At 39.4% G+C, this 15,625-nt stretch overlaps 1 protein-coding gene, 1 non-coding gene and 1 pseudogene across 4 annotated transcripts in view; 2 read left to right on the forward strand and 1 right to left on the reverse strand.

The window, feature by feature from the left end:
• Nucleotides 1–682: 682 nt before the first annotated feature.
• Nucleotides 683–785, reverse strand: LOC143643004 (U6 spliceosomal RNA). The gene has a single exon (XR_013156060.1). It is a non-coding gene; the product is annotated as a U6 spliceosomal RNA (small nuclear RNA).
• Nucleotides 786–8,166: 7,381 nt separating this feature from the next.
• LOC143689666 (2-iminobutanoate/2-iminopropanoate deaminase pseudogene) lies at nt 8,167–8,586 on the forward strand (annotated as a pseudogene).
• A 5,781-nt stretch (nt 8,587–14,367) lies between these two features.
• Nucleotides 14,368–15,625, forward strand: part of IL15RA (interleukin 15 receptor subunit alpha) — a 77,988-nt gene continuing 76,730 nt past the window's right edge. For all 3 annotated transcript variants that reach the window (XM_077169493.1, XM_077169495.1, XM_077169494.1), the window contains exon 1: nt 14,368–15,023. In XM_077169493.1, coding sequence (XP_077025608.1) covers nt 14,936–15,023 — 88 coding nt within the window. In that variant the 5' untranslated portion in view covers nt 14,368–14,935. The remainder of the gene's footprint in view (nt 15,024–15,625) is intronic.

Genomic DNA, 15,625 nt, shown 5'->3' on the forward strand with positions numbered 1-15,625 from the left:
TATCTTTAATCTCTTCTTTTTAAAAGGAAATTGACCATCTACAGCAAAACCATCTTTAAAAGATAACTGAATATTGACAGAAAAATACTGACAAAGTATTGTGAGGTTTATAACATAAGTATTAGTAAAATTTATTTCAACAATAGCTCAAACCATGGGAGGAAGGAAATAGAAATATACCGCTGAAAGATAATTGCACTTTATATGAAGTACTAGACTATTAATTGAAGATAAACTGTGACAACTTAAAGATGTATCTTATAAGCCCTAGAGCAACCATGAAAAAATGTATCAATAGTGGGAATAAAATGGAATCATAAAAATACTCAATCCAAAAGAAGGCAGAAAATCACAAAAAGGAACAAGGGAGAAAAGAGAATTTTCACTGCTTCTTCAGCCAGTGACCCACTCATGTGGAGTTCATTGAGACCCTTCATCAGAGTAGCCAGCCTCACAGCCTGGTCTATGGATTTTGGACTTTTGCATTCCCACAATTAGATGAGACACCTTTATAAATCTCATATTTACAGTTAACTCCTGTTGGTTCTGTTTCTCTAGAGAATTGTGACTAATGCATATGGTTTGCTGTCTTTCATTCATTTTGGAAAAATCTCAGCTACTATTTAAAATTTTTTGTTATAATAGTATATTATAATAAAATTTCCCATTTTAGCCATTTCCAAAATGTATGGAACTCTTCACAGATTTGTGTGTCATCCTTGTTCAGCGGCCGTACTAATCTTCTCTATGTCATTCCAATTTTAGTGTGTGTGCTGCCACAGCAAGCGATCAGCTATTATTTTCTCTTATGTCCTCATCTCTCTCTGGGATACAATTACATGTATGTTAGACAATTTAATACCATCTCATAGCTAGTGAATGCTTTTTTCTGTATTATTCTCTCTTTTTACTCTTTATGTTTCAGTTTGGCTAATTTATATTGCCTTATCTTTAAGGTCACTGGTTCTTCTACTGTGTCTGTTCTGTTAATATTATTGAGTGAATTCTTCATATCTGATATCCCTTTTTTCATTTCTAGTATCACCATTTAGCAGTTTTTTAGAGTTTCCATCTCTTTGATGAAATTCCCTATCATGCATGTTGTCCACGTTTTTCACTTGGATGTTTTAACATATTAATCATAGTTATTTTAAAGTCATGGACAGTTTCAACATTTGTGCCGTCTCTGTCTCTGCCCACTGTTTTATCTCATTTTATCCTGCTGTTTTTGGATCTCTTGTCAACTGGAGTGAATGCTGAACTTTGTACATAAAAGAGCAGTAGAGACTGAGGTAAATAATAGGCGTGCATCTCCTATCAGGCCTTTGCGTAAGGGTTGATTCAATTTAGAGTCAACCTGGAGCTGTCTTCATGGCATGTGATCAGGGCTATCACACAAAGCCTCATGCTTAGACTATCCCTGAACTTAGTTTAATGATCTGCTGTCACTACCTTAAAATTCTTAATAACTTTGAACAAGAGAGCCCATTTTCTTCCTGCAAATTATGTAGCCAGTCCTGCTCATGAGTTTGTCCCTGATAGAGAGAATGAGGAGATGAGGAAAACTCTACAGGAAGAATCTAGATGGAAATATCAGAAGGACTTTAAGTATCAATGTACTTGAGTTACAGAGTACAGACAGTTGGGGGGACAGATATACTCAGGCAGCAAGACAGTGGCCTCCAAAAGCCTTGAGGATCTGATCTAGAAACCAAATATTATAGACCACTCATAGAACCTGATGTTGTCTCAAACACCTCGATTATAAAAAATGATCAACTGGGTAGGCAGATAACATGATTATCCAGAATGCCCCCCTAAAATCAATCACCAAGTTAATGAAGAAATAACCAATACATGTTTCTAAAGATAGAATAATTAGAATAATCTTATATACCTTATAACCTCACAAATATTCTTTCTATTGTATTATAAACGTGATCTTTGATTAGGTTTATTTTTTTTGTAACAGGAATCGTTTAAAAATACAAACCTAATTTTATGTTCCATATAAATTAAGTATACTATAATTTGTTTTAAATCACTGAAATTTAATGAAGATACTGGAATATGCTTCCTCATATGTTAAAGTTGATGAAAATAAAGAACATACTATATAGTGTTCCAACAGGTAAATGAAAACACCATGGTTAATAAAAACAAAATCTGTAAGGTTCAAAAAGCCTATTTGAAATATAGTTGTAGTTTTTATTTTCAGGTGTATTGCTAGGATAAAATCTAGCTATGAGTAAGAGAAAAACCAATAATAACAATGACAATCAAGACACATGCCTCCTTCTTTCTTGCCTTCAAGAGGTACAAATAGAGTCCGTCTCTGCTCATTTGGAGCTCCTGTTGTCACTGACCTAGGCTCCTTCTATTCCATTTCTACTGTATGAGTGGCTTGTGGCTTCTATTTTCCAGACTCTTCGTGGTCCAGTGTTAACTGCAACCATCGTGCCTGTGTTTGAGCCAGCAAGGAGGAAGGGGTGAGAAAAGATGTATCTTCTCCTTTTAAGGACATTTAAATTAAATCAAGATAAAAAGCGTTATCTCTGTTGTTTTGAAATTTGTCCTGCAGTTTTTTCAGTAAACAGAAATTGTCTTCTGGTTTTGGGAGTGCATGTAAAGAGAGTGTCTGGAATTTATGAGCTATTTCTTAGGTATGCAACACTATTGTCTGAGTCTCTCCAGTCTACCAGAAAGCCAGATTTAAAATCTGTTATTAGTTACTTATTTTGGAAACCTTTTCATCTTAGAAGTTTGTTTACTTTAAATATCTTGTTTAAAACAATTACCACAAACTGGAAGGAGCCCTAATAAAATGGCAAAAGTAAGCCTTCCTTGAGGGATATAACTGGAAAAACATATCAGAACTATTGGCTTGTCCTATTTCAGTAAATATTACTTAAACTTATAAACTAAAATTCTGTTCAAAAATCAGATGTTTAATTCCATGAGAATTCTTTTAACTTTTAAAATAGAGAATATAAGGATGTTTGAAAAGTAAGAAAAAATGAAAAAAAAAAAGTATACAGGAAAACAACTCTCTCAGTTCCCCATCTCTCATCTAGCCAGTCACCAAACCCAAAGGTAAACACATTTACTGCTTACTCATGTGCTTTTTCAGTGTTGCTGAATATGTGCAGATGCAAGAAAATATACAGGTATTCTTACTTTAACATAAGAGGCAGCCTACTATACACAGCTTTGCATATTATGTTTATTTGTTTTGTTAACAACACATCTTGGTGATCTTTGCATATTAGTACAAAAAAGCTATTTAATTTAACTGTATTGTACTCTTTTTCTATGGACTGAATCATGAAACCCAGAAGGACATGTACATTCAAGTCCTAACACCTTGTCCTGTCAATGTAAATTCATTTGTAAATAGGGTCTTTGAAGATGTTATTAAGATGAAGCGTAACTGGGTTAGGTGAGCCTTAATCCAATACAACTGATATCCTCAAAAGCAGGGGAAATTTAGACACAGTAAGGAGGAAACATGGAGAGAGAGACAGCCATGTGACAGAAGCAGAGCCTGAGTTATAGATTGCTGGCAATCACCATCAGAACACCATGAACTTCTGAAAAAGTATGATCCCGGTGACATCCTGACTTAGAACTTCCAAAATTATGAGACAATAAATTCTGCTGTTTAGGCCAACCAGTTTGCGGTACTTTGCTATGGCAGCTCTGGCAAACTAAGGCAATGGACATTTGATTTATTTCCAAAGTAAGATGCTTTGACATTCTGCTTCTCACGTAACTGGAGAACCACCTGGGGGAAAAAAAAGAAAGAGAAATTATTCTAACCACATCCTAATCTCACAGAAGTAAGTAAAAAATAATTTTAAGTTCATAATTAGCTATGTTTCAACTCAGAAATCTGTTGATTCTTACGGCTAAGAAATTACAATATCTATAAATCATTACACTTTGTAGACAGTTTACTCTTAGCATTGTAGGTGGTCAAGGACTCTTGAAAAAAATCTGACAAACACTATGGGTCCTCTCTGCAGAATACTGCCCATATGCAAAAACTTTTTTGCAAGATATTTTAAGAGGACATGGGGCCACCCATTGTATGGCTGGACACAGACCTAAGATTTAAAAATTCATGAACCAAACTCACTCCAGTACAATAATAGTTCTGATTTCTAACATGGTGGGGGAATGAGGTACTTATAAAATAGTTTTCTGGATGAAAAAAATGACTATATATTAGATGTTACAAAGCCTATGCATTGGGTTTGTTTGGCCTGAACGGTTTTTAATTTTTTTTTCCTGAAACAATACCCACTATTTGGAAACTGGGAAATTTCACGTGAAGACCTATGCCTCCAAAGGTTCTTCAAAAATAAAAAATCTAGCCACTCTGCACACACAGTATACCCTGACACTACACAAAGTCTTCAACCCCCTAACCTCTCGCTTTATACCTAACACCTCCTTACTACAGCTGTCTGGCCCTAGAAGCATCTGAGCTTGAGATTTCTGGAGAAATTTAGATTGCATTTTTAAGACTTTAAGGTTCTGTCACTATCTTCCTTAGTTTTGTCCTGAAATTATTTAAGAATGAACTTTATAAAAAATAAGGGTGAAGGGCAGTATGTTGGTAGTTCAGTGGCAGAATTCTCACCTGCCATTGCTGAGACCCGGGTTCGAGTCCCGGTGCCTGCCCATGCAAAAAAAAACAAGGGTGAAAACAGGAGGTTCTTTCAAGAGTTTCCTCCTCTCCCAAGTTCCCCTTACCAGGAGCTAAGATGAGGAAGGTAAAGAAGGGGTTGGGGTGGAAAAAAGGGCACCCAATCTTCGTGATGGTGAGGGAAGAGCCCCCAGTTGACAGGCCAAGTTGAGCAATTACGTAGATGAGAGCAGGAGGGGCTGTTCGCTGTGAAATTCAACATGGGAGAGCTGTGGGAGCGCCTGCATCTTGGGGTGGTTTGCTTCACGACTTTACCTTCTCTAGCTAAGGTGGAGTCTCGCTGAAGGAATGACAGTGAGAGGCCTGGGATGTTAGTCCCAGCTGCTGGACCTACCCAGGGTGGATTTTTTATCCTCACCACCTGCTCCTAGGGCCTTCCCACCGTGTTCTCTGTTCTTGGGCACTCTGCCTTGACAGATGGCTCTTTCTCAGTCACAAATAATGCTTCGCTGGTACCTTCTCAGCCCCCAACTTGCACTTCACACTTTTAGCTAATAATCTTCTCTACAATCATTTAGGTAGTTTACAAAGGACAGCACAATGAATATTATACATTATATTTTATATATTATATTAACAAAAGTTTATTATATATCAGGTATTGTTCAAAAATGCTTTCATTAACTAATTTAATCCTTGCAACCACCCATAAGGGTAGATCCTGTGATTCCCACTTTCCAGATGAGGAAATCAAGGCACAGAGAACTAAATAATTTGCCCAATGGAATCTACTTGGTAGTTTGTATATATACATATATATATATATAAGCACAAATACTTTTCTACTTCATAATTCTCAACCATAATACTCCATACTCAAAAGCAGATTTCCACAGCACTTCTGTACAAGATACAGAACTAAATATTACAGATAATAGGTGGGAAAATAGGGCTTCTGACAAATGAGTGTTTATATAATTCTGTTTTTCTTGAAGATTCCAAAGAAAATTAGGAATTGTGAAAGACTGTTGCTTTAGCCATGTGAGCTCAGTTGGTTGCTGCCCTCTCAGCATGCACAAGGGCTAGCAATGGAGTCTTGTGGACAAGAAAACACAGAACTGGAGAATATGTTGTTTCCAAGTCAATCAAAAAATAAAATTCCCAAACCACTCCCTGAATTAAAAAACAGAGATGCTTTAAATAGTTGTTAAACTCATTCTAAAGTTTAACACTCACTCTAAAACTTGGAAATATTTAAAATCCAGAATCTATTTCACAGCTTAATTTCTTCAACTGCAAAAGTGATTAAATGATGGTTATGGGCCTCCAATTTAATATAATTGGGTGGGTTATCAAGAAATGATTTGGTTGCTTGAGGGGTTTCACTACCAAAGACTCATCAAGGGGGGAAAAGTGAGGGGCGACTTTCCCCAAGAGCAGCAAGCTTTTGTGTTCTAGACTTTGGGGCTCTCTCACCCCAGGGATGCAGCTGACAGAGGGTTCACTTGTTTGGGATGTCAGATGGCAGAGTCTCAGGGAAGCCGGACGAAAAGGCCTTTAGAGACCTAGGCCAGTATCACTTAGACGGTGAGGATAAGGGGGGTGAAAAAGTGTTTTGAAGGGACAGTGGGTGAACTACCCAGGAGGGAATCAGTGGGTTTGCTAAGACCAAAGGACGGCAGGTGGGTCTGGACAAACAGTATCTCAATAGTGACCAAGAAAACACAGACTGCAGTCCTCTCCCTGTTTTTCCTGGGTCTTGGCATAACCGAAGGGAAGGGAAAACCACTCACTACAGGGGAGAAGAAAAATGAATGATGCCAGTTTTTCATTGATCTTGGCAAGTGGAAATTTGGAGCCAGACATGAAATGATTTAGAAAAGCAAGGAAATGTGATGTTTTTTGAACTTGGAGTTTTGAGAAGAAATTATTTTGTCTTACAGCCAACCTTTTTTGGGGGAAAGAAGACCTGTTCTGTGAGTGGACTAGTTTTCTTTCATGCCCACATATCATTTTCACTGCCTTGGTTTTCCCAGGTTAGCTGCAGCAGCTAGATCCCTTTAAACTGGCTGTATCTGGCCTTAGTTCCTAAATTAGTATCTCCCAAAGTATACTATCATGTGGGGAGGATTAGAAATGCATCACCCTCCAGACTAAGAAACCATCTGTGTCTGGCTCCCTGAGTCTTCTTGCTTATCCTTCAAGAATCTCAGAGCTACAATATGATTCAGCAAATCCATACCCAAGAGGAATGAAAACACATTCACACAAAAACTTGTGCAAGAGTGTTTATAGCAGCATTATTCGTAATAGCCCAAAGAGGGAACAACCTAAATGACCATCAGTTGCTGAATGAATAAACAATATGTGGTCCATCCATGAATGGAATATTGCTCAGACATAAAAAGGAATGAAGTCCTGACATGCTACAACAAGGATGAACCTTGAAGACATTATGCTGAATAAAAAAGTCAGACAGAAAAGTCCACATATTGTATGATTCCCTTTAGATGAAATATTAAGAATAGGTAAATCTGTAGAGACAAAGTATATTAGTGGTTGCCAGGGGTGAGAAGTACAGGTAGGGGGAATTGGGAATGATTGCTAATAGGTATGGAGTTTCTTTTTAGGGTGATGGAAATATGCTGAAATCAGATAGTGGTGATGGTTGTACAATATTGGAAATATACTAAAAACCACTGAATTGTATAATTTAAAATAGTGAATTTTATGTTATGTGAATTTTATCTCAATTTTTTAAAAAATTTGTATTTTAAATGTTTTAGTTTGCTAGCTGCCAGAATGCAATATACCAGAAACAGAATGGTTTTTTTAAAGGGAATTTAATATGTAGGTAGTTTACAGTTCTAAGGCCGAGAAAATGTCCCAATTAAAACAAGTCTATAGAAATGTCCAATCTAAGGCATCCAGGGAAAGATACCTTGGTTCAGGAAGGCCAATGAAGTTCAGGGTTTCACTCTCAAGTGAGAAGGCACATGGCAAACACAGTCAGGGTTTCTCTCTCGGCTGGAAGGGCACATGGTGAACACAGCATCATCTGCTAGCTTCTTCTCCTGGCTTCCTGTTTCATGAAGCTCCCCGGGAGGCGTTTTCCTTCTTCATCTCCAAAGGTCGCTGACTAGTGGACTGTGCTTCTCGTGGCTATGCCGTTCTGCTCTGCTCTCTCTGAATCTCTCATTCTACAAAACGTTTCTTCTTTTATAGGACTCCAATAAACCAATCAAGACCCACCCAAATGGGTGGAGACATGTCGTCACCTAATCTAGTTTAAGAACCACTCTTGACTAAATCACATCATCCAGGGATATGATCTGATTACAGTTTCAAACATACAGTATTGAATAGGGATTATTCTACCTTTATGAACTGGGATTTTGATTAAAACATGGCTTTTCTAGGGGGCATACTTCCTTTCAAACCAGCACATAAAGGAAGGAAACAAAAAAAGATTGGTAGGGTGTATGAACTTGCTCCTCCAAGGAGCTGCCTTAGCCATGCCATCCTTGATCAGAAAAGTGATCAGCACTGCAAAAGCCCCAGGAGCCATAGGTCCTTATAGCCAAGCCGTGCTAGTAGATAGGACCATTTATATTTCAGGACAGCTAGGCATGGAGACTTCAAGCAGACAGTTTGTGTCAGGAGGGGTGATGGAAGAAGTTAAATAAGCTCTTAAAAACATGGGTGAAATTCTGAAAGCTGAGGGCTGTGACATTGCTAATGTGGTAAAAACAGCTGTCTTGCTGGTTGACATTAATGATTTCAGTGTTGTCAATCTACAAACAGTATTTCAAGAGTAATGTTCCTGCTAGAGCTGCTTCCCAGGTTGCTGCTCTGCACAAAGTGTTGAGATTGAAGCAGTAGCTGTTCAGGGACCTCTCACCAGCATCACTATAAATGGGCCCAGTGCTGTTTAGCCTGGAACTTTCATAATACTTTTAAATTAACATCTTAATTTTTATAATTGATGTTGGACAGTGTAAGTTTGACTAAAATATCTGAAGTTTGTCATGTAAGTGCCATATAATAGGGGGACCTGAACATGAACTTGAGATTAGACGATGACTCCAATTATGGATGTTATAAATTACATTTGTGCACACTGATATTACTGAATGTGAAAGAAAGTACATTTATTGCATAGTTACTCAGACAAATAAAAGTAAAAGGAAACAACATGTAAGAAAGATGAATTACTGTATCTGAGAAATAAAAAAGCACACCTGATTTAATTAAATAATGTGAAATGTATTTAGTTCTCATGTCAGATATATGATTCTGCTTTTATTTGAGTAAAATTAAACTTCGAGTTTGAATGGTAGGGATAAAGGAAAAGTGGACCAAAATTTTATACACATAATATTTGTCCAATGGAAACAAAATAGGCATGTAGATTAAAAACAAACAAACAAAAAATATTTGTGGCCTAATCTGACATCTTACCCTCTGCTTAATCCCCTTCCTCAGGTCTAAAGGTCCCTTGTCTAAACCCTGCTAAAGAACAGGCTGAAGGCTCTGCTACGAGGTCTAGTCTTCCCCAAATCAACAGCCTTGCCCTCAACTCCAGCTCTGTTCTGTGTGATGGCTGCTGACTCAGTTCCCCATTCCTGAGTGTGTCCCCTGATTTCAAGGTCCAGGACAAACTTTCAACTGAATCATTCCTGAAGTGGACAGTGTGCCCCAGGAATCCAGTTCTGAAGCCAGGTTATTTCTTCTGACCTGAGAAAATGGATCTTGGACTTCGTTCTCAAAATGCAAGATGCCAAATAAAGGCACAGGGCAGTTAGAGTTGTAGGTAGCAGAGATCCATACATGTAAAAAGATATCATCAGTACTCCAGCAATAAAAAAGGAACAAACTAGTGATCACATGACAACTTGAATAGATCTCAAGGGAATGATACTGAACAGAAAAAGCCCACCTCTAAAGGTTTCCTGCTGTATGATTCCATTTATATAACATTCTTGAAGTGACAACATTAAAGAGAAGAAGAGGTCAGCAGTTGCTAGGGAGTGGGAGAGGGAGGAGGTAGCTTATAAAAGGGTAGCACAAGTGGTGTTGTAAAACTGGTGAAACCTGAATAAGGTAGATGGATTGTATCACTGCCAATTTCCTGGTTGTGCTATTGTACTCTAGGTATGAAAGTATTACCACTGGAGGAAATTTAAGTATACAGATCTCTCTGTATTATTTCTTATAACTGCATGTGAATCAACAATTATCTCAAAATAAAAAGTTAAAAAAAAAAAGACACCATCATACTGCTGTAATTTAATTCAAGAGCGCTCCAATGGAGAATCAAAAACAATGGATAATGTTTCTATTTCCTGGCCTGCTTAGGCAAATACTATGAAGTGGATTGGATTAAATAATGGGAATTTATTAGCGTACAGGTTTGGGAAAACATCCAAATCAAGGTGTGCTGGTTTGAAATTGTTATGTACCCCAGAAAAGCCATGTTCTGTTAATTCTAATCCAATCTTGTTGGGGCAGATCTATTATTTGGGTGGGACCTTTGGGTATGGTTGTTTCCACGGAGATGTGACCCACCCAATTGTGGGTGGGGCCTTTTGATTAGAATATTTCCATGAAGATGTGACCCCACCCATTCAAGGTGGGTCTTACTTAGTTTACCCGACTCCTTAAAAGAGCTCACAGAGGACATCACATCCAGGGGTGAAAGTCTCCCTGACAATGTGGGACATGACTTCCAGTGATGAGCCTGGCACTAGTACTGCGGGATCAACAGTGCCTCCTTGACCCAAAGGGGGAAAAGAAGTGTAACAAAATAAGGTATCAGTGGCTAAGAGAGTTCAAATAGAGGTAGAGACTATTCTGGAGGATACTCTTATGTGAGCTTCAGCTAGATATTGCTAATTCCCACAGTTAGCCAACCCCCAACCAAAACCATTCCTGTTAACCCTAAAGAACACCTAGGACTCTATCTGAGATACTACAAAAGTTTCACGCACTAAGATTACTATCCAGAAACCGACAACCTCCAGATGGTTCCTAGGCCAGATTAGTCCTGAAACCCATAAGGGCCAGACTGCCCAAGAACATCAACTAGTTCCAGCCCCCATCACATATTATCAACAGCCCTTCCCAACATGAAAAAATGCCTCTAAAGACTGAGAGAAGGATAAAAAGAGAAGGAGGAGTTAGAACAGAGAAGATACAATTTAACAAGTGAATATGACTGCTGAATCATTATATTGATATTTCTTTTAGTCTCCAGTGTTTTGGAGCAGCTAGAAGGAAAAACCTGAAATTGTGGAACTGTAACCCATCCCAAATTCTGAAATCTGCTCTAAACTACTTGTTACAATATACTTTGAAATTTATTGCTTTTTTGTATATGTAGATTTCACAATAAAAAATGTTTAAAAATAAAAAGAGCTCACAGAGAAAGAGAGAACTCAGAACCAAAACAGAGAGCAGAGAAAAGAAACCAAGACACAGATGTTTGGAAATGCTAAGCTAAGAGATGAAATTCAGAGTTTGCCCTGGAGAAGTTAAGTGAGGGCCCACAGATGCTTAGAGTGAAAGCCACTAGAATTAGAAGCTGCAACCACCTGGGAGCAGTGACCAGCCAACACCAGCCATGTGCCTTCCCAGCTGACAGGGATCATTGTGCTTCCTTCCAAAAAGGTATCCTCTTGTTAGTGTTTTAAATTGTATATTTTCATGGTTTTAGAACTGTAATCTTATAACTTAATAAATCCCCTTGATAAAAGCCAATCCATTTCTGGTATATTGCATTTCTGCAGAACTAGCAAACCGAAACACCAGGCATCATGAAAGCAATACTTTCCTCCCAAAGACTAGCTGCTGGTTATCCTTGGTTGCTCTATCACATGGCAAGGTACATGGCAGTGTCTGCTGGTCTCTCCCTTCTCTTCCAAATTTTGTTGATTTCAGCTCCTTGCTTCCATCACTTTCTCTCTGAATGTGACTCAATTTCATTTTCTTATAAAGGCCTCTAGTAATAAGATTAAAATGGATCTTGATTAAGGTGGGACATGTCTTAACTGAAGTAACCTCATCAAAGGGTCCTACTTACAATGGGTTTATACCCACAGGAATGGATTAGATTTAAGAGCATATTTTTCTGGGATACATACTGCTTCAAACCACCACAGAGAGTCTCCACTGAATATGAGTGAAATTGAATGCAATTTCCATTTAAATACAATTTGTGGTATTGGGTTTTTTTCTAAGGAAGTGAAAATTCTAAAATTCATCTGGATGAGCAATCTAGCAAGAATGGTGAAAAAGCTTTGGAAAATGAAAACAGAGAGAGATGGGCCAGGCTTACAACATTTGAAAACATCATAACATTACCATAACTAAAACATTAAAATACTGGCAAAAGAAGAGAACAAAAACAATGGAAGAGAATAAAAGCCAAGCAGAATAATTACTAGAATAAAATCATTTCTCAATTATCTTAGAGGAAATAACTTAAGGTCAAAGCATTAAAAAGAAAAGTCAATAAGAATCATTGAGAACAAGATGGCATCCTAAATCAATAATTTACCTCACTCCTTTCCAAAGTTTCCCACTAAAACCATTCAAATAATATAAGGGAAAAATGTATAACAGCACTGGAAACTAGAAATCCACACAAAAAGCAGTGTGTACAAGAGTTAGAGTTAATGTCCTAGAGCCACATGTATCAAAAAGATCAAACTCAACAATATAAAACAGGAGAAAAAGCATGTTTGGAATGACATTGTAGTATGGTATCATTTGTATAAATTTTTCAAAACCAAAAATCATACTGGGCAGGCCACAGTGGCTCAGTAGAGTTCTCGCCTGCCATGCTGAAGACCCGGGTTCGTTTCCCAGTGCCTGCCCAGGCCAAAAAAAAAAAAATCACACTATATATTGTATTATACTATATATTATGTTTTATATCTATATATAATTTATAGATACTTCATATCTTGATCTGCAATGTTTTCTTTCCTTCAAAAAATCTCTGAAGCAAATACATTAAAGTTGACAAGTCTGGGTGGTAGATACATGGATAGTGTTTATATTCATTTCAATATTTTTTAGTACTTTTGAAATATTTCAAAATACATTTATCTGTGATGAAAAAAGTTCTTTTTAATGTATCAAATTAACAAACATTTAAAAATTTAATTCTGGACAGTTTGCAGTAAAATGAGTACTGTAACTCAGTGGTGGTAAGATGGTATATCAGTACATAACTTTTGAAAGGCAAGCTGGCAACATTTATAATAAAAGAAGTCTTTAAAAATATTCCCATTTGGGATAATGATAAAGTTCTGGAAAGGGATGGTGTTGACGGTAGCACAATAATGTAAATGTAATTACTGCCACACTTAAAGATCCTTAAAATGGAAAGTTTTATATATATACACACACACACATTACCACAATTTCTAAAAACAAATGACCCAAGTTAGATTTACCAGTAAAAAGATAAGACACAAATTCCAATATCAGAAATGGGAAAGGGGATATCATTACAGAGTCTAAAGACAGTAGGATAATAATGGAAAAACGAGCAACTTTATGCCAAGAAATACAACAATTTAATGAAAGAGATAAATTGTTTGAAAAACTACCTAGTTGACATGACCTGAGGCTTTGGAAATTAGTTTGAAGCCTCAGTTAGAAGGTAGTTTATAATCCACACATCTATAACTTTCCCACTTTTTCAAAACTTTTCAAATTAGAACATTCACAAATTTACAAAGTCACGTAACTTAAAAAAAAGCAAAGCACTCTGAATCAGGATTAAAAATATATTAAATATTATATTGATATATAATTAATATAATATATTATATTACATTATATTAAATATATATACATATATATTCCTTAACCTTTGACTCAGTAATTCCGTTGCTGGAAATCTATTCTAATTAATTCATAACATAGTTTAAACAGAAGAATATTTATAGCGGTGTTTCTTAAATAATGAAATAATAGGGGGGATATTGCACTATAGCAAACTGCTGTCATTAACAATGTTTAGTCTCCAATAACAGGGATGTCCCAACTTTATAAAGCTTCATAGAAAAAAGAAAGATGAAATCTTTTATACACTCAGCACGGTGACTATGCATTTTTAAAAGTTTGAAAATATTTGATACCATTGTTAATTTTTTATTTGACCTTATCACTTAGAGATATGTACTTAAATACTTAGGAATAGAAACGAAATGATATCTGGTATTTTCTCAGTATGCGTGAAATTTTTATCTAAGAAGAAACAGAATGAAGCCCAGGGACATCTCTTGCCTAACCCGGGAATTTCTGACTTCCGGTTCAGAGCGTTCCCAGGACAGACTCGATTCGTTTAACTTGAAATCCCAAGAAAAAGAAACTCACTCGCAAGAGCAGAGAATGGTAGAATAAAACTTGTCTAACCAAATGCAAGGAAATAAGGCAAGGAAGTCTTGGTGGCAATAGCCGTTAGTTCCTCACCTCATCCCCCTCCCCTTCAAATATTCGAAACTTTCGGCGGGAAGAAAGACACAGCTGGTGTGAGATAAACGGGCAGTGCCAGGAGCCGGTGAACCAGGAGCCCTGGGCTGCGCTCGCGCTGGCAGGTCTGGGTGCACCTGCGTAGCGCGACCGCGGCGCGAGTATCGCTGCCCCTACCCGCGCGACCCGCAGCCGCACCTCTGCTCCACCCACCTACCCACCTCCCGGCAGGGACAGTGCTTTCTCCACCCGCCACAGCCCAGCAAAAGGCTGTTGCCTCGCCTAACCCACAGTCCCCGAGTTAAGGGCATCCTGGAAAAGTGCCCTTTGAGCTCCTGGAAAAGACAAGCAAGGGGAGGTGGACCAAGTCGAGCAGAAGTCAGGTGAAAATACCGACCAGATGGGTTTACTCCAGAGAGTTTGGTTTCCGACATCCTATTTACTCACTTTGCAGCAGGGACACCAGGCTGAAAGGATCTGTGGGGTAACCGGGGGAGAGGAGATGAGAGGGACTGTTCGCCAGCCCCAGCTGGCCGCTTCCCGGCTCCTCGAGGCTTCGGCCCTCCGGGGCCAGGGGGTCACGGCAGCAACTGGAACTTTTTAGAGGCGAGGAGATGGGGACGCTGAGTCATGGACTTGTCACTTTACCTCTCCCCAGCCCTCGGGGGCTAAAGCAAAAGCGAAAGCGAAGGTTCCCGGCGGGCCAGCCCGGGACTTGCACTTGCAATCTTCGCGCAGGGCCTCAGGCTGCGGCTGCGGTGGGGGTGCGGTAAGCCGGGACACGTCCTATCTCCTTCCATGACTCTGCCGCGGCTCCCGAGAGGCCGAGTAGACGCCCGCGCAGCGCTGCTGCTCCTGCTGCTGCTCCGGCCGCTGGCAATGCAAGGTAGTAGGAGGAGGCAGGCGCCAGGGCGGAGCCGCGGGAGGGCGCCGGGCACCGCGGGTGGGGAAGCCGAAGGGACCGGCAGACTGACCGCCCAACCTATCCCGCGTTCACCCGGTTGTGCCGTCTTGGCGGGGCGTCGATTCCCTGAGGAGAGGGGGTGGGCTGGAGCCAGAGCGGGAGGAGGCGCGGGAATGCACGAGGGGTCCCCGGAGCGGGGCCAGGTTGGTGCTCCGGACTGACCCGAAGGGCACGTGGAGGGAGCCGCCGGTGGCAGTCAGCGCGGACTGCTGCGCCCACCTCGCGCTCGCCCTAGTCTAGGCTGCCCTGGTCTCCCAGCCTTTTCATTACGTGGTCCCAATTTCCAAGGCAGAGGGACGATTTCGGAGTTGCGGGCTTTTGCAGACTTGGCATTTTAGAGCAATTTAGAGAAATGTATGGATGCGATTCTCCGAAGCCCACCGGGGAAAGCTGTGCTGATGTGGCCCGGCAGGTGGTCACCGAAGGGATCTGGGGCAAAAGACCGGGTCTCTGCTTTCAGACAAAAGTCAATAATGTGCGTGAACAGCTGGTAGGATAGAATAGGACCTGCGTCCCTGGGGAAG

The sequence above is a fragment of the Tamandua tetradactyla genome, chromosome 7 (genome assembly GCF_023851605.1).
Source record: "Tamandua tetradactyla isolate mTamTet1 chromosome 7, mTamTet1.pri, whole genome shotgun sequence".
Taxonomy (NCBI): domain Eukaryota; kingdom Metazoa; phylum Chordata; class Mammalia; order Pilosa; family Myrmecophagidae; genus Tamandua; species Tamandua tetradactyla.